Source organism: Nesoenas mayeri, assembly GCF_963082525.1.
Source record: "Nesoenas mayeri genome assembly, chromosome: 1".
Classification (NCBI taxonomy): Eukaryota; Metazoa; Chordata; class Aves; order Columbiformes; family Columbidae; genus Nesoenas; species Nesoenas mayeri.
The window spans coordinates 89086491-89105335 of NC_137541.1; the positions used below are offsets into that span (position 1 = coordinate 89086491).

Consider the following 18845-nt stretch of genomic DNA (forward strand, 5'->3'; position numbering starts at 1 on the left):
GGCCCTGGGCTCCTTCTAGCTCCAGCCTTGTTCTTCAGGAGGCTGCCCAGCAGGCATCCAGGCACAGCAACTCACCCTCCCCTGCAGAGCTGCCACAGCATTTTCTCAGTGCTGGCATGTATTCAAGCCACCCTCCTGTGCCAGGTAAGCTGCATCTCTTATGAGCGGCTACCATCCTTCCTCCAGCATCTCCCAGAGAGCTGAGGATGGACCGGTAGCCCCTGCTTTCTCCTTGAAACCTCTCCCTGGTTGGACTGTGTCTGGCAGCTGTGGCCACCTGTGGAGCAGCCCAAACTACAGCATCACTTTAACACTCCTTCTCACCTGGTTGCAGGAGGATGATGACAGGACCCCCTTTCAGTAGCCTGCTGGGGAGCCCCACACACCATGTCCAGGGAAAAAGGAAGGCTGGAGAGGCACTGGAGAAGCAAGAGCAGAGAGCACTTCTCCCTGCAAGGCAAAATGGGAAATATGGCACCTACAGCCATGGCACAAGGCACTGGACAACAGTCAGGCCAGCACTGAGTGGAAGAAGGCTTTGGTATCTCAGTGGTAGGCTGGCAGCATTGTGGCAGACCACCACTGCTTATCACAGAATCATAGAACAGTTTGGGTGGGAAGGGACCTTCAAAGGTCACCTAGTCCAACCCCCCTGCAATGAGCAGGGACATCTTCAACTAGACCGCGTCCTTCACGGCTCATAACAAGGTGAGCTGGTTGCATCTATCCATGCAGATTTTCTAGTATTTTGACTGGGACTCCTTTTTCCAGCCCAGTTTCCCAGCTGTGCCACCTGCTGTGTTTGCTTCGTTTCCAGTGGATCATTGCTAAATACAGAGCTCAGCCCTCCATCTCACATCCTGCAGAGGGGCTCAGGGTTGCCCCGCTCTCCTCCCCCATCTTGTTCCAGCCATTTGGGCAAGGAGAGCTGTGCAGGGTCCTCCACCTTCCATGCAGGAAGCTCTTGCTGCCGATCTCTCGATCACACATGAGCTCGCACATGTCAGTGTCTCTGACAATAAATTCATCTGAGATCAAAGTGGAAATGAAGTCCCAGTGTCCCTTGACTCAAGCTCAACACCTTTCTTGAGTTTTCTCACCATATCAGCTAGTAGCTCCCCAGTAAAATATTGCTTCAATGTAATGTCCCGGTTGTTAGTGGCTATTTCCTGAAGGATGTGAAACTGGGGAAAGGTTTAGTTGGATACAAAGAGGTTAAGAGAAAGAAAAAAGCCAACACCATCTTCACGGAAAAGCCTAAGGCAGAGAGAGCAAACACATTACCGTGCATCAGCCAGAGCAGACCAGCTGTCCATCTGCCTCCTACTACCCTGTGTAGGAAAGCAGGTATCCCAGAAAAGCTGCAAGCTCTGATGGGAAAAAATCTACCGTAATCCATGTTACCATGCATTTGCCTTGGGGCAAGAGCACAGCTACACAGAGGTACTGGTGTTTGGTTCGTGTGAGGTGCCTTCCCACCCAAGGCGGTTTGTTTGTGTGCCTGAGCCTCTAGCACTTTTAAATTGAGCTCCAGAGCCATTTCACAACCTGCATCAGCTGCGACAACTCTGGCTGCTGCCCCTGCTCTCTTTGTTCACCAGCTTCTCTCTCTGCGGGAAATACTCCCTGTACAGAGCTCTCTGCTCCCCATCCCTCCTCCTCACCTGACTTCCACTTGCTGGAGACAGGATGGGATCCAGCAGTGCTCTGCCAAGGTACAGAGGCAGCCACCAGGAGGGAGCACTTCATACTTCAGAGCTCTGTGCAATGATTGCCTAATTAATCCCCATGCCCCATCCCTACATCCCGTACAAATTTTCTCATTCTCCTGATGGGGAGAAGATGCAGAACTACAAACCTGAGCAATTCACTCCTGGTCAGAATGAGAAGGGACCCAGAGAGAGGAAGATAATGCTGAGACCCACCCCCCGCAAAGTAGAATACAGAGGAATAAAGTAGGTGTCTCATGAGCAGGACTCCTCACCAGCATCCCTGTCCACCTCGCTGTGCTCGGACGACAATTGAATTATGCTGCCGCTTTTCTTTCATTGTGATCCGATTTATGGAGGAATTAATGGGGGCAGAGGAAGAGGCCACCTTTTCTTTTCCAGATGTGTGTGAAGCCAAAGCCAGGGCAACTGGCAGCTATGAGCCTTCTTGAAAAACACAATGCTTGCCAGGATGTCTTTATTAGACAGGAGAAGGGGGAGAGGGGAAAAGGCTGCTGTAGGAATGAAAGACAGATACAGATGTCAGCCTTGTTTACAGAAGGGATTTTGCACCGGTGTAGCTAAACCCTCCTGTTCAAAGTTCCCCCACAGGCACCTGCCACTAGCACAGGCTGGAAAAAGGAAACAAAAAATCACAGCTGAGACTTCTTGGTGGCTGCATAAAGAAGCAAGTCTGCGATACAAGAAGGGTGTTTGGCTTGCTTGATCGTGTAGCTCCAGAGCTCACACATCACTGCTGAGTGATGATTTCCCATTCTTCCCTCAGGACCTGCTCCTCCCCTGCACTCACAGCATCACTGTCCCCATGGAGCAGCCTGCAGCAGTCCTCTCCTCTGCTGACAGGGCCACCCTGAGTGTGCCACAGTCCCTGTCACCCAAACAGAGCAGCAGGTTGCAGACACTGTCGTGGAGACACGCATATTTGAAAACACAATAAAATCCCAGTGTCTCTCAGGTTGTTTGTCCAGGCTGTGGGCTTGCTGTGCTGCAGATGGAGACATGGGACCTGGCTCTTGTAGTACTTTTTCAAGTCCATGGTGGTCAGGGTGGTGTTACAGCTTGGACTCTGCAAGCCCAACCATTCCTGCCATTACCAGCTGCAGTGCAGAAGCACTTTGGCAGCTTTTGCACAGCATGGGGCCACAGCAATTAAACCACGGGGCCAGTGAGCTCTCTGCAGGATGTGCATGAGGGTGCTTTGTGAAACAATTCTCTGCGGAAAGCCAGATGGAGTCCAAAGGCATCTGTTTTGGTGGCAGTCCTGCTACACCAGAGCAAGCAATGCATCTCTGTGCCACACTGGCTCGTGCCCTGGGAGCAGTGCTGTGTGGTGGCACTGGGACAGGCCTGTGCTAACAGGGAACTGGGTGTGCAGGAGCCAGTGGGAACAAGAGGAACAGGGAAGAAATGTTCCCAGGTCTACAGTCCCTCACTGAAGAGCCCCTGCAGCACCCATGCTCTTTGTTCTCTGTCACATCTCATGTTATTGAGGTTTTTCTGCTCAGCCCTTGGATGATCTCCAGGATCTTGGAGAGCAAAGAGTTGATGGGACATATCCATCTTCCAGTGTCCAGACTGAGGGAAGAGAGAGGAGACATGGTGTCCCTGGGAAGCCATAGCTCAGGTAGTTGCATTGGCTACAGCCTTAAATTTACATCTCCAGTGCCTCTGGTGCTAGAATGGCATGGTGATATTTTTTGCATCTAATACTCTTTGAAAGTTCACATTTGTTCAAACTGTTGAGCTGTGCTTGAATCCCTTGGCTCATGTGTGTGGGACGGTCTCTCCAGATGGCAGATCACATAACAGATGAACAACTTCACTGTCGTTTCTCTCCAGAGCTGGAGAAGACCAACCCTGGCCAATGGAGAGTTTCTGAAGAAGCTTCCTGCGCATGGACTTCTCCTTGACACCAGGGAAGTGGAGGTGGTGGCACAGCCAAGGACCAAAGGAAAGGGTTAATTCCCTGCTGGGGCTCTGGGAGTAAAAAACATAGGAGTCTAGTACAGAGCAAAAGAAATGGGTCAAAAACCTTTATGGGATTTGGAGACTCCTGGGCTGGAAGGAGAAGGTTCCAGAAGTCAAAGCAAGTAGATCACCCCCCTGCAAAACCAAGATGGTTAGAAAAGCCCAAACATTAGCCTAGGTGGAGAGGAAAATGACACTAAGCACGTGCCTGAATTACGTACCTTTGCACATGCTGACTATCGTAGCCGTACAAAGGCGTAACTGCTTCTCAGGAGCACACACAGAAGGAAATGATGATTCTTAATTTCACAAATAAAATGATGAAAGGATGCAAATTAGTAGTGAGTTAAAAGTTTCTTGTGTTCAAAAGAAGCCAAGGACCTAAAATTGCATGGTGTTGGAATGGTGGGACTGTGTGTGTTACAACCTAAGGAGGAGCTGGCAAAGCATGCACGTATCTGATGAATGAATTTGCTGTTGATTCTTAATTTCCACGCCCATCTCCTTCCACCCCATTTTCACCTGGGGCTGTCTCTTGAGCAGGCACGGTACTGATAGAGCCCTGTCAGTGGGCCCAGTGGGCTGGGTTAGCCGAGGGGTCTGAGAACAGATGCTCTTTTAAAACAGGTTTATTACCCAAATACTACCCTGCTGCTTTGTTTTAATTACTGTTGCTTGAATTATGACATTAAGTCCCACTGGTGGAGTCAGTGTTCTGTCACTGTCTCCCATGCTCCCACAACAGCCACAGAGCGTGGCTCCTGGCAGACCTGACCTTGACCTTGGCTACACCTTGACTTGGCCTTTCCCCACTGCCAATACAGCAGCAGCCACAAGTGCAGCGTGGTTTTGTCTAAAATGTAAGGGGGTCCTGTACTGCCAGTAACGCTCAAGCAACTTCTACTGACAATTCAGCACTAAATGCTCATCTAATGCAACCAGAATGGTGTTAATTGTGTGTATTAATGAAGCATGACTTCTGCTGAGGTTTTATTTAGGTAGTGATGACACAAAGATTGTGGGAGACAGACGTCCTGGCCAGTGACCCTCTGAAAGCAAGGGGAAATATGTTAGGAAAGGGAGAAGGATCTGGAGAAACTAACGCCACTGACTTCAAAGATGAAGGATTCTCTTTATACTCTGAAAGTGACTAAATAAAACCACTGGCATCCTTACTTAGCTAAATAGGATTATCTACTTGTGTCGGATTATTTTAAACGTCAATTTGATTAGCCTGATTGCTGTTGATTTGTCCCTAAGAAGTGCATTACATTAATTTAGCCTTACATTGAGAAAATACTTTGAATTGTGATACCATTTATTAACGTGATTTTCTTCGTCCCAACAGACCTGTTAGCTTTGCCCACAGTGCCTGAAGCTTGGTTTTTGGAGTTGAGTTCAGAGTGTTAGTTTCAGCTGTGCGGAGTTGCCCTCTCCATGAACCACCTGGTTCTTGAAGCCCCTCATACCCAGCTGTACTACAGTCACCACTGGTTTTTCTAATGTTTTTAAGGAGGAGGAGTTCCCAGGAGAGGAAGGAGGAGGAAAGCTTGCTGCATCTTTGCTGAAAGCATCACCAAAGGTGAGATCCTATGGCCTGGGAATATAGCTAGCATTAAAACTCATTGCACTAAGGTATAGGAACAAGAATACATTGTTTCACCTCCACTTCCCAGTTGAACAGTGCTTTCACTCACTCAAACCTTCCTGGTCAGTGCTCAGCCACACATGGCGCCAGGGCAGAGATCACCCCAAATCTTCAGCCACATATGTTGGAGCCTTCCTTCTGATAAAAGGGCACCTAGAGACCCAAACATGCATTTTAAAGGCACCCTTGCAAGATTTTGTACAGGTCATATCAGTAACTGCTCAAGGCATCTCTTAGGATGCTGCTGTAGTCTTTGGCTGCAGAACTGCTGAGGCTCTTTGCTCATGAGCCTCGTGCATGGGGCCCAGCCCTGGAGATGGTCAAGTACCGCAGCAAATACCCACAGCAAAATAAAACATGGACTGGTCTCCTCCTCAGGCTAAAAGCACCTCAAGAAGGAGCACCCTGCTGAGTCCATCTGCAGTTGCTGAAGGACATACTCAGGAAATTTCAGGATTTGCCTTGGCAGCAACAAGCCAAAACCAGGTTATTAAATCCCAGGGCTGGCTATGAGCGACAATGGCTCTTGCTCCTTTGGCTGCCTCTTACAGCCCAGAGGTGCTGGGAGTGCTCCCTCGTATTGTCAGCTTATCGGTCCTGCCAGGTGAGGGAAATGTTTCTAAGATTTCATTTAATACCTGTATTTAATCCATTAGCTCTCCCTGAAGACCTCCTGAAGGCTGGGCTGTGATTAAGGAGGAGATAAGTGCCCTGTTTATTGCTCTCCTGAAACAACTTCGCTTTCCTCTCCACTTCAGTGGTCAGTTTTCACCACGTAGTCATGCAGTGCCCTGGAAATGCACATGGGACCCATGCTGCCCTGTCCCCTGGGGATGGGTTGAAGAGGAGAGACCCTCCAGCTCCAGCAATGCAGCTCTCACTCTCCTGTGCCTGCACCGGAGTAAGATGTTCCACTCATCACAGAGAAGGAAGCTTCACAGGCAGTGCTGCTGGGTGGTGAATAGAGCAGAGCTGGAGGCAAAACCCTTGCCCCAAGCATCCATATCTCCCACTAGACATGTGTATCATCAGGAGTAGCCAGCATTGATTCACCAAGAGGAAGTCATGCTGGACCAACCTGATAACCTTCTGTGAAGAAGGGACTGGCCTGCTGGATGAGGGGCAAACAGTGGATATTGTCTACCTGGACTTGAGGAAGGGCATCTCCCATAAGATCCTCATAGAGAAGTTGATGTTGCACAAGCTTGATGAGCAGACAGTGAGGTGGACTGAAAAGTGGCTTAAGGGGCAGGCCCAGATTGCGGTTACCAGTAGCATGAAGTCTAGTAGGAGGCCAGTAACTAGCAGTGTACCCCAGGGGTTAATACTGGGTCCAATCCTGTTGAACATCTTAATTAATGATCTGGGTGACAGGACAGAGTGTACCCTCCAAACTGGGAGAAGTGGCTGATACACTAGAGGGTTGTGCTGCCATCCAGAAGGACTTTGGCAGCCTGGAGAAATGGGCTGACAGGAGCCTCGTGAAGTTTAACAAGGGAAAGTGCGAAGTCCTGCACCTGGAGAGGAGCAACCCCATGCACCAAGATATGCTGAGGGTCACCCAGCTTGGCAGAAAGGGGCCTGAGGGTCCTGGTGGACACCAAGATGAACAGGAGCCAGCAGTGTGCCCTCACCACAAGGAAGGTGAATGTTATCCTGCATGAGGTAAAGTATTTGTCAGCAGGTTGAGTGAGGTGATCCTTCCCCTTTATTCAGCACTCGTGAGGCCACACCTGGAGTCCTGTGTCCAGTTCTGGGCTCTCCAGTACGAGAGAGATGTGGGCATACTGGAGAGAGTCCAATGAAGGGCTGTGAAGGAACTGGAGCATCTCCAATCTGAGGAAAGGCTGAGAGAGCTGGGACTGTTCAGCCTGGAGAAGAGAAGGCCCAGTGGGGATCTTATTGTATATAAATATTTGAAGGGATGGCATGAAGAGGATCACAGAGTCACAGAATGTTAGGGATTGGAAGGGACCTCAAAAGATCATCTAGTCCAGTCCCCCAATGGATGGAGCCAGGCTGTTCTCCAGTGACAGGAACAAATGCAGTGGGCACAAACTGGAACATAAAAGGCTCTGTCTGAACATCAGGAAATGCTTTTTTACTGTGAGGGTGACTGAGCACTGCACAGGTTGCCCAGGGAGATTGTGGAGTCTCCATCCTTGGATATATTTAAAAGCCTGGACATGGTCCTGGGTGTAGCCTGCTCAAGGTGGCCCTTGAGGTGAGCAGAGGGGTCAGACCAGATGACATCCAGAGGCCCCTTCTAACCTCAACCCTTCTGTTACTCTGTGATTTTGTACAGTTACAGTTCTTGCTGTGAATAAAAGTTATCAGCAAGGTGGACCCTGCTCTCCTTGATTCCTTGCCATTAAGCTATAGGCTTAGGTATCATCTGTTTAGTTCTCCCAGTTTAAGGGGCTTTTTTTTTTCTTATTTTTCCTCTTCAAAATACAAAGGGGCTGGGGGTAGGGAGTGGGAGGTGGCCAGGCCAGGAAGGAATGAGAGTAACCATCTCCAGCAGACCACTCTCCACGTACAGCTCTTTCCACTAATGTGCTCCATGAATCCTGCAGCTCCTGTAGAATCCCATGGCTCCAGTAAAAAACAGAGAGGATGAGCACGAGTATCTGAATCACAACAGCCCTCTGTGCTTCTGCAGCTGTCGCTGCCATGGCACAGACCGCACCGATCTCACTGAATGTTTGGCTCCTTCTAGCACTAAAAAATGTTGGCTTTCCCACTCAGAGCAATCCATTGGCAGGCGTGAGGTCAGAGCAGTTCCCAGTTCTACTTCGCTGTTACATCCTCAGGTGTCAAAGGGTGTTTCAAAGGGGACAGAGAAAGTTCTGGTTTCACTGCCTCTTTCTACTCAACAAACATTACAAATAATATCTTCGTAATGCATGATTTATTTCCCTTCCAACAGGCATTTCCAGTATTGATGGTCTTTTTATGACTGAGATAGACATGAAGCAGTTTTTATATCCACTGCAGACATAAATTGGACTAGACACTTTCTGCAAACAGGGAGCCATTCATCTCCTGTTCATTGGGTTTGACCACCTGAAGAAATGTACTTCCACTCACAGTATTCATTTGGCTTGTTTTCGGTGTTTTTAATGGCTTGACTCACACCTTTCCCCTGGCAGACTCCATTAGTGTGTGAATTAGCAATCCCACAAGGAGCTCATTAGCACAGTGCCAAGCCAGAGGTCTTCGGCTCCTGGTAGCACCTGGTCCATTGGTGCACCAAAGGTGCTAGTGCCTGCTGCGTAAGGAGCAAAAATGCAGAGTTAAAAAACAAACAAACAAACAGACAAGCACAAAAAACCAACCAACCAAAGAAGCATCACTGAAAAGGCTGAAAATGTGGAGTTTTGACACCTGTCCAACTGGAAGAATCCAAATCTGCTGTCTATGAAGGGAAGCTCTTCCATTCTGGACTTCAGCCAGGCTGCAGTGACATGACTGCCTAGATAGCAAAAACTTCAACTACTATTTGCTGCTCTTGGCAGCGGCTCCCACCTAAACCATACAAAATTACTTTATCTGTTAAAGTTCCCAAAAGAAGACATGTTTCAGGAGGGCTGGGCAGCCCCCTACATGACCTTATGTACTTGTTTCTCATACACTAACATAACAGCACACACAGATGAAATGTTCAAAGAAAGAGGGACTTTTCAATGTGACACCAAATTCATTTTTGCAACTGATTGCTGCGAGGTATTCTTGCACCAAATTTTCCAGCGTGGTGAAAGCAGGAGTCAGATCATTCAAACGGACTTGCAGGTTCCTGCTGAAGTTGGTTGCTAACTTGTGACCTTCCTGGTGCCTTTGTATCACATCCAAGAGGCTGGCATGCTTGGAGAATATTACCCTTCTTCATGGGCTCTGAGGTAAGGGAATACACCAGGAGCCAAGTCCCTCTTCAGAACCTTGTATATTTTTGTTTTGCTTGGATATGGTGCCCATGCAGCCTTGTAGAGTGTGTGAAAGTGAAATTTTTCTCAAGATGTGTCATTTACTAAAGCCCGTATTTCCTTCTAACCCCATTTCCCTCCACCCTTCCCTGTTGTAATGGGGATTGTTTTCATCTCCTAACATCACCAGAATGGCTGACAGATGTTGAAAGCACATCTTGGAAGAAAGTCTTTTATGGCAAAGGAAGAATAACTGTGGTCACAGCACAGAGAGAGCAGATATGTCTCCCTAAAAAGATTTTATAGCCTTATTTGCATTTTTAAAAAGGGGATTTTGTTAGAAGCAGCAAGGAAATATGGGAAATTCAGCAACCCAAAATATTCCCAAGGGACAAAAAGAACAAGTGTTAAAAAAACCCACAAACCAATCAAATCCCGTTCTACCAAATCATATCTACTCCAAGGAGCAGCAAAGATTTGAGAGTAAGGGAGTGGCCAGACTGCCGCTGATGCAGGTTCCCTCCCCACTGTAGGAAATTAGGGGGCCTGGTAGGTGTTGCCCTTGAGCCCAGCCAAAGCCTGGTTTCTGGAGAAGGCATAGAAAGGGATAGACCTACCGCATCCTTCGTTAAGCCTCTCTGCCAGGACATGGTACAGACCTGCATGGTGGACCTCTGCTGCAGCGTGGCAGTGCCATGTGCCCCAGGAAGGGAGGTGGCACAAGCCAGAGCTGCTTGTGGTGGGGTGGTGGGGTGGAGAAGGGACTGAAACTGAGTTTTAAATGGACACCTGTGTGTGATTCCCACCGTATGGGACAGGGCTGGTTCAGACACTGCAACCTCAGCGTACCCAGGTCCACTGGTAGCAACCATTAAATGGTGCTTGGCATAACGCCCCCTCCTGCCCCTCAATATATGTTAAGGAAAAGCGTGGACTCTGCTAACAGTGCCTGGTAAATGTGGCATTGGATCAGGTAGATCTCCTTTGTCAGAAGGGCAGAAAAAATAGGAACAGGAGGATCCCTTTACCAGGTGGAACTGCGCCAGGCTTCTCGGCTCTGTGCACAATTTTAGCTCACTGCAAAATTACCTCTGTTCATTTGCCTTCCTCCAGCAAGTGATGGGATAGCAGAGGCTGGTGATATGGATCCCAGGTGAAAAATAAGCAGAAGCAATATGTCAGGGCTTTAATCACATCTGTACGAGATGTGATTTTTCCTCCTTGCCAGACGTACCTTTTTTTGTACATGGACATTAACTCTCATGGAACAATATTTGACCAGCCTGCATTTTCAGGCTGGATCCCTGCCTGTTTCTCTGGCTGAGCAGCCCAAGGTTCCCCCCACTGCTGTGTTCAGCTTTTGGCAGGATTTGCACCTCTGTCGCTGTGAGAAGCCGGGGCGAAGCGCAGGCAGGGTCTCTAACGCACTGCAGTGGAGCCCAGTCGCTTCCAATGCGGCTGGCTCAGCCTCCTCTCTGCCATCCCTGGCTGGTTCATTAGCATCAAACTGTTCAAAAGGATGGAAATTAAATTATATTTAGGTCAGAAACATATTTTAAGCAAAAATACCTATTATATTTAAAGCATCTTGTTCAGAGACTTTCTGTCTGCTGCTTCCAGGATGGCTGCACAAATGCTCAATGTCCTTAATATGTTTTTTTAATGATACAGCAGGTGCTTCCAAACTCCTATTTTTGTTTAAATATAAATTAGGTTCATTCCCTCTCTCAATCTAATTAATGCCGGTACATAAGAAAGCACTTTCTGGCAGCTCATTCAGGCATCCCAAGCAGGCAAAAGCCCAGATTTCCCTGGATAAGTTTGAAAAATAGCTGTGCCATAGTGATGGGGCTATAGTCCTGGACAGCCAGGCGCTGCTGACGCTCTGCCCTGTGGGCGGGGGCAGGTGGGCAGGCAGCCTTCCAGGAGCACCAGCAGTCAGACATCACTCCCCACACTTGGGGCTGCTGCTCATTTTAAGCAAGGGGCCTCCCCGTGACTCTCTGCGCAATCACGTCTTAAACAGCTTCAAGCATCTGGCTATGCCTCCTGTCAAGACTATATGAGTGATGATCTCCTTGGACTTTACAAATATTGATCTTTATTCTGGAAGGAGCCCAGCAGACCGAAGCTTACTCTTCAGCCCTGGCTCCCATGCTCCTGGAGAAGATGCTGTATTGACTCACAGTCAATACACTTTAAACTGGAATATATGGTGATGTTTAGGGATCCTTGTTTAGATCAGTACTGTAAAGCCTCCTGTGAACAAGCCACAGACATGGTTACCTTGCCCAGGGCTTCGAATGGGATAAGGCGATACCAGAGTGCGGAGCAATTTTTTGCAGCACTGTATGACCCCTACGTCCTGCAAGGGACTGAGCCCACAGCCTCACTTGTTTACATGGACACACTCCAGAGCCAACGAACAGCTGCTGCCGCTTCTCCTCCACAACCCACCCAGGAGAGCAGACTGGACAGCCCGCTGTTTTGCCCTGCTGCTGGCATGTCCTTCCACCTGCTCATAAACTTGCCATTTCCACAAAGGATCCATATTGCATTTAATTCCTAAGACAATTTTCTCTCTCCTACGGGGGCCCAGCAGGAGACAGAGACCCAAGCACAGCTGGCTGCTTGCCCCCCTCAGCCCTGTCAAACCTCCCCGCAGCAGCACGCCCTGGTGCTGCAGGCATCCCCCAGGCAGGGCTCCTTGGATGTCTCAGGGAGGAGGCGATGCTATTTTTCTGCCCTTTCTCCAGGGGATCTTCAAATCCCTCGACTCTCGCTGAGCAACAGTCTGTTTAATCTGAATCTGTTTGAAGATGGCAGCAACACAGGAAGAGTTGGATGGAGGAAGCCAGTTTTTAGGAGCTTAGTAGAAAGGATGAAAACATTCCTGTTTTCCAGTGTTGATAGTGTTCTTCCTGTCCACCAGCAGCTTCACTGATCCGCTCTGGCTTGGGAGGGACATCACATCTGTGCTGGACCAGGGAGGACATCACTCTACTGTGGCTTCCCTGACCCGAAATGGGAGCAGGGACAGAATATGAGCAGCCTGAGAAATGCATTTTTCTTTCCAGCCTGAGCTGTAGTGCCCTGGCCTTAAGCACACTCATCAGATAAAACGCACTTTAGGCTGAAAGCCAGCAGAGAAACTGGTTTGAATGGGGTTACACAGAACATTCACCCAGGAAGGCTTCAGCACTCGACCGTGCTCATGCTGTTACTGGGTTAGCGTTAATGCAGCACATGTGGTCCAGCAGCCAGAGGAAATGGCTGGGGCCTTCCTCGGAATTGATGGCTTTATCCCTTGCGTTAGCACCAGCCTCCTGGCGGTGCCTGGCTTTGCTTGCAGCAGTGGCTATTCTTCCTCCTCTGGCACGCGTGCACAGCCCTGCTTCAATTGCCAAAAAACCCCAAACAAATAAAAGAACCCAACCAACAAAAAAACCAAAAAGGCACCATTGATTGTACATGCTCCTGTTCATTCAAGCACTGCTTGTCATGACAGGGCAGTAGCAGCATGTAGTTGTCCTTTGACAACAGCCCTAATGGGCTTCAACAGGGCAGAGCAGCCATCCTTTGGAGCGCTAGAAGCTGTCAGAAAGGCCAGGAACAACGACGGCATCTGCTCGTGCGCATCGACCTCGCCAGTCCTGCCAGGGCTGTGTGTGGCGGCTGACAGGCGGAAGGCAAGCCCTGCAAACCCTGTACTGACTCCCTCATGGGATGTGTGCTTTGCTGCACAATAAAAATTATAACCGCCGCACAAACCACAATTACATGTGTTTATTAAGTAAAACCACTACTTTATAGATGATTATGCTGGGTATAGATTCAGTATCAGTGCACTTATAGTAAAACCCAGTATTTCTTCACTGAAGCTTTAGTAAACCTACAGTTTGATTTTGCAGACTAAAAACTCAGTATAAACTACTGGTGAGTTACAAGCATGAGTAGTTGTACTGTATTCAGAATTAGTTATAGGTTTCTGTCTTCGGCTCCTTGTAAATCTACCTGCCTTTCTCCAGTGTTAACCTTGAATTCAAGCAGACTACATCTAGACAGAATTGGGACAGCACTTTTTTTCCTATTAGCTGATCACTGAATCTGACTTACCGGCTCTGTGGCTTGACATCTTGAAGCTTGATACCAGATCTTGGAAGTCTGTCTAGACAAGAGTATCATTTTAAATAGCAATACAGTGTCTGTGAGACCTCTGCCGTCAGACTATGCTTCCCTCGAGGAAGAAGGAAAGGAATGGAAGTGCTGATCAAAAAGGGTGTCCCTCAGCACCAGTGCAATAGAACATCCTTCCTGGAAATGTAGGAGATTCCAGGAGGCCTTCAAGGAAGCTCTGCTGCAGTGTGATTTCAAATAGTCCTTTCCTCAAAGGATAGCCTCAGATTTAATTTTTTTCTTGAATCTAGGAAATCAAAATGACAAGCTAACAACATTCCCAACTAGGACATGACAAACTGGAAGATGAAAAAGAGAAGTTTCTCTTTATTTATTCCTCTTTAAAATGACTTGAAAGCAAAATTAAAATACTATTTAAAAAAAAAAAAAGAAAAAGAAGGGGTTTAAAATATTAAGAAGCTGAAAATAAAACCACACAGGACGCATTACTAGGTTAGCAGAACATAGAAAGCATAGTTCATATAAAACAGATTTACAGTCTCAGTGAACAGCAAATTCATGCTGCCCATGTAAATGGAACAGCATGTAATAATGTCCCTACCCTCTGGAACACAAAATTATTTTATCATTTTATTTTATTGTAGTACTGGATAGGAAAACACAACAATTTAAAAAACCCAACATTTTCAACTGAAAGAGAAAAAACATTAAAAACATGATATTGCTCTGTAGGCACTGATAAATGTTCTTCTATTGTAAAAGTGTGCCAAAGCAGAATTTGAAATTGCATAATTCCTCTTAAAATGATACAGCCCTGGTGTGACGTCAAATAAAAACGATGCTATTTCTCTGGCACTGCCTGACAGTCCTGCCCACCACAAACTGTCTGCAACACTGGTGTTGGGACATGGCTGGGCAGAAGCGACAGGCAGCAATACTGGAAAATGAAGGTATCTCCTGATAAGTCAGAGCGCTCTGACAGCTCAGATCCACGGAGGCCTTTCATGACACTGACAAAGAGTGACTGTGTGTGCTTGCCAAGGCTTTCATTCTGCATTTTTCAAGTTACACCTGACCTTGAGGTGCTAACCTAGTTAGGAGTGAACGAGAGCAAGAAAAGGTTGCTGCCCACAGGGCTGCTTAGAAATAGCCACTCTGGTGGCCAGCAGCTGCTGGCAGGAGGTCAGCTACAAGCCCTGCCCAAGTTTGCCAATCAGCAGATGATGCTTCCCTCTCCTCTCCCCTCACAGAGCACAGTCAGCTGTAACGTTACTTACAGCCTCCTCCACAGAGCACTCTGATCAGATCACAGAGCACTTAGTCCTCTGAGGGCAGGGATGTGGACTTCACTAGGATCTGCAACAAAACCAATTCAAAGGATTTGTGAGGTGGGGGAGGCAGCTGCTGGGGCCTTGGAGAGGGTTAAAGCGGTGCCTGTGCAGGGCACCCTGAAGCAGACTTTTACCTTGCAAGCGTCCTTACTTCTGACACTTGTCCTCCCCTACCTGTTTTGGCACATGCAGCCTTCCTGCTCTCCCCTCTCTAGTAGGTGAAATGGCTGAGATTAGCAGTCCTGAGCCCCAGTGCCCCTGCGCACAGGGGAGGAAAGATGCACTTCGGTCTTCTGTTTTACTAGGGAGTGTCTGGCATAAAAAGTCACTTTTTATAAAAAATACCATGGCAGGAAGCAGTTAATCAAACATATCCTCAAACATGCGTCGCCCCATGGCTATGTAAACCTCTTTTTCTTCTGGCGTCATCTGGGCCACCAGCTCAGGGCGCTGGCTCACTTGGCTGTACGAATGTGGACGCCCGGCCACTGTGACAGTGGGGTCCTCTGCCACCACCTCAAACTCTTCATCCTCCTCCTCATCCTCTAGCCCATATGCTGCGGTGGCTGCAGCGGGAGGGCGGGGAGGGGATTCCTCCTCCGACTCGCTTGTCTCGCTCTCAGAGTCACTGGCATTGGCACCCGACAGAGGAGCGGCACCTCCAACAGTGACTGTTGAAGCAGAAGGTGTCTTCTTCTCATGGATAAGCAGGGCACGCATCACCTCCTCATTGTCATCCAGAGCCGCACGGCTCTCCTCACGCTCCTGGAAGGCATCCAGATCTCGGCCCCCTGCAAAGAGACACAAGGGAATAATTGTTTCCTCACAGAGATCTGGGTGACGGCCCCAAAGGCTTTCTGGACTCACAGTTAACTACTGCTACTGAGCATGCTTGGTTAAGTCACATCCTTTCTCTATGCCAGCTCCTCCTCTCCCTTAGAAGACAGGGATAGTTACATTTTTTCCTACTGTACAGTAAAAGTCATCTAAAGGAGCCAGTTCAAAACTACACGTGAATTGAATGTCTAACAGAAAAACAGGGTAAGAAGTCACCATGGCTGGTGAATAACAACATCTGCTACAGACTGCAGGACGAAGTTGTTTCAGTCACCTCACTTTGTTCAATCTATTTGGAAAAAGTTTTGGGATCTGTAAGCTTGAAAGGTGTTACAAGCAAGAAAGAAAATTAGATATAATCTGGCCACTATTTTACATCCATTTTCTTCACTGTTGCTATACCTACATACTCTCCCCCTCTCCTGAGCACTGCACTGCTCACAAACGCAGTTCCCTTTGCCGCCTTCTCTTCCTATGGCATCAATAGTTTCATTCTATAATCCTCAAATTACCTGGTAGATTTGATCTATTGATCCACTCTTGTAAAAATCATAGAAGGTTTCTATTTCCTGTTTTTAATATGTAACCTTAAATAACACACCTACCAAAGCAGGATGTTACTACTAGTGGTTACAAGATCTTGACTATTGTCCATGGACAACCTGACCTCAACATGAATGAAAATAAAAGCAAAGACAATGAGAAACAAACAAAGCAATAAAGACTCACCTGCCATGGCGACAGACCTCCCTACTGTACTGCCTGAAGCTTTACTTCTAACATGTTCTTCATATAAAACACATTTTGAAAAAATAATGGGCAAGAAGGCAGCTGGGAGCACAAAAACACTGCTGGTATATTTAGTAGGCTTCAGAGTGACCGAATGTTAATAAAAGTTATTTTTCACCAGTGACCTATTAGTGGGGCACCTTTCTAGGTGAGACTGAAAGACCTTTGTCCAAAAGCAAAAAACTCTGAAGGTGGAAGACGTATCAGATAATTCACATTTTAGAAGCACAAATAATTTTGTGTGTAACTCAGCTTTACTGATCTAGATTTCAATTCTGGATCTAATAAATCAGGATTTTTTACATCTGCTTACACACGGGTACTTTGCACAGCAGAGGGGATCAGACAAAATCTGGAGTGTAAGGAGCAGCAGCTGTACACACACAGGGGAACAATTTTTGACAGCACTCTAAGAGCGTCACATAAGCAGCACAGTACTTCTAGCTCTGTGAATTTTCTTACCATCTTTGATTTCATCAGGGTCATAAGCCCCCTGCACCGTGCTCTCTCGTAGCCAAATTGGTCTCTCTCTGGCTGGCTTTCCTTCACTTGCAGATCGGTTAAGATCCTCCTGGTCCTCCATGCTGATGACAACGTTCTGGGTATACAAGTCCTCATATGATGGTCCTTTTGTAGTCCATGCTTCCCGATGGTGTCCACCTGCAAGGCCAGCTGCTGCCCCTGAACCAGCACCAGCTGCACGCTCCTTGCTACATAAAAGGCAAAGAGAGAAAACCAGAGCACTCAGAATAAGCCCTTCCTCAGCCAACACTGCAACACTTAAACTATGATTAGTTATCTCTCCCCGTCTGCACAGAGAACTTGCATTCTGATTTCTAACATGCGGTGCCAGGATTTTCTACACCAGCTTGCTGTTTTGAGCACCTAGGGGGTCTCTAATGGGAAACCCTACATGAGACCATGACAATGTCCACAACAGACACTGAAAATAAAAGATAGCACTAAGGCTGCTGATGCAGTCACATAAAGTAAAACATCCAGTGTAGAGTCCTGCATCTGGGCAGGAACAACCCCAGGTTCCAGTATAGGTTGAGAAATTACATATTAGAGAGCAGCGTAGGGGAAAGGGACCTGGGGGTCCTGGTGGACAACAGGATGACCGTGAGCCAGCACTGTGCCCTTGTGGCCAGGAAGGCCAATGGCATCCTGGGGTGTATTAGAAGGGGAGTGGCTAGTAGGTCAAGAGAGGTTCTCCTTCCCCTCTACTCTGCCCTGGTGAGACCACATCTGGAATATTGTGTCCAGTTCTGGGCCCCTCAGTTCAAGAAGGACAGGGAACTGCTGGAGAGGGTCCAGCGTAGGGCAACAAAGATGATTAAGGGAGTGGAGCATCTCCCTTATGAGGAAAGGCTGAGGCAGCTGGGTCTCTTTAGTTTGGAGAAGAGGAGACTGAGGGGTGACCTTATTAATGTTTATAAATATATAAAGGGTGAGTGCCACGAGGATGGAGCCAGGCTCTTCTCAGTGGCAAACAATGATAGGACAAGGGGTAATGGGATCAAGCTGGAACACAAGAGGTTCCACTTAAATTTGAGAAGAAACTTCTTCTCAGTAAGGGTGCTAGAGCACTGGAACAGGCTGCCCAGGGGGGTTGCGGAGTCTCCTTCTCTGGAGACATTCAAGACCCACCTGGACATGTTCCTGTGCGACCTCACCTAGGCGTTCCTGCTCCAGCAGGGGGATTGGACTAGATGATCTTTTGAGGTCCCTTCCAATCCCAAACATACTGTGATACTGTGATACTGTGACTGATGCGAAGGGAATGGCAGTCAAAGCCTAGGCCTCCTTTGTTTTCTGAGAGAAGCTGCAGCCAGCACATTTTCCTCCAGGCTCCCTTCTAGCCTGGGAGACTGATGCAGAAAAAAAACCAAACCACATTCCTGCTTGGATCTGATGGAAAGAGGACATCAGGTGGAGTATTTTCTGCATAGTGATGGCAATAAGCCTAAAATACTCTCTCTGGCCTGTGCTGCTACATATGCAATTATCAGGGAAAGCAGCTGAATGGAAACTCACTGCTCTCCAGGTGGGGAAAACCAAATGTGACTATTGCTCTAATTCAAAATCATATTTCATCTTCTCAGAGAAACAGATCCACTGCAGGCTGCACCCACTCTCAGCCTTATAATTTCAGTCGTGTGACTGCCAGTGGTACCTCAGGCTTTTCACAGGTAAGAGGCCTGCCTGGACTCCTCCAGAGCAAATCATCAAGGATAATCACCGTGTCCCTGCTCCACTGCCAGCTGAGCTGACAGAAGCTGTCAGCGAGCACGGTTCAGTCACTGCTATCTACCCAATGACATTTCCTCCAACCCAGAAGCTTAAAATAAGGTTGCAGTTGGAGAAGACCTGAGTAATATGCTCTTTTTTTTTTTTAAAAATTCAGCAAGGACTTAACCACTGCTTGATGAACTAATTCTGCTGAATTTTTAGGGGTAAACAGAAAATATGCAAGTAGGTG

The 18845-nt window shown here is 47.8% G+C and overlaps 1 protein-coding gene across 3 annotated transcripts in view; it reads right to left on the reverse strand.

Annotated features, from left to right (window-relative positions):
- Positions 1–13589: 13589 nt before the first annotated feature.
- GTF2E1 (general transcription factor IIE subunit 1) overlaps positions 13590–18845 on the reverse strand; it is a 53835-nt gene continuing 48579 nt past the window's right edge. For all 3 annotated transcript variants that reach the window (XM_080363377.1, XM_080363375.1, XM_080363376.1), the window contains exons 4-5: positions 16826–17073; positions 13590–15528 (exon numbers count right to left, since the gene is read on the reverse strand). In XM_080363377.1, the coding sequence (XP_080219503.1) occupies positions 15098–15528; positions 16826–17073 (679 nt within the window). In that variant the 3' untranslated portion in view covers positions 13590–15097. The remainder of the gene's footprint in view (positions 15529–16825; positions 17074–18845) is intronic.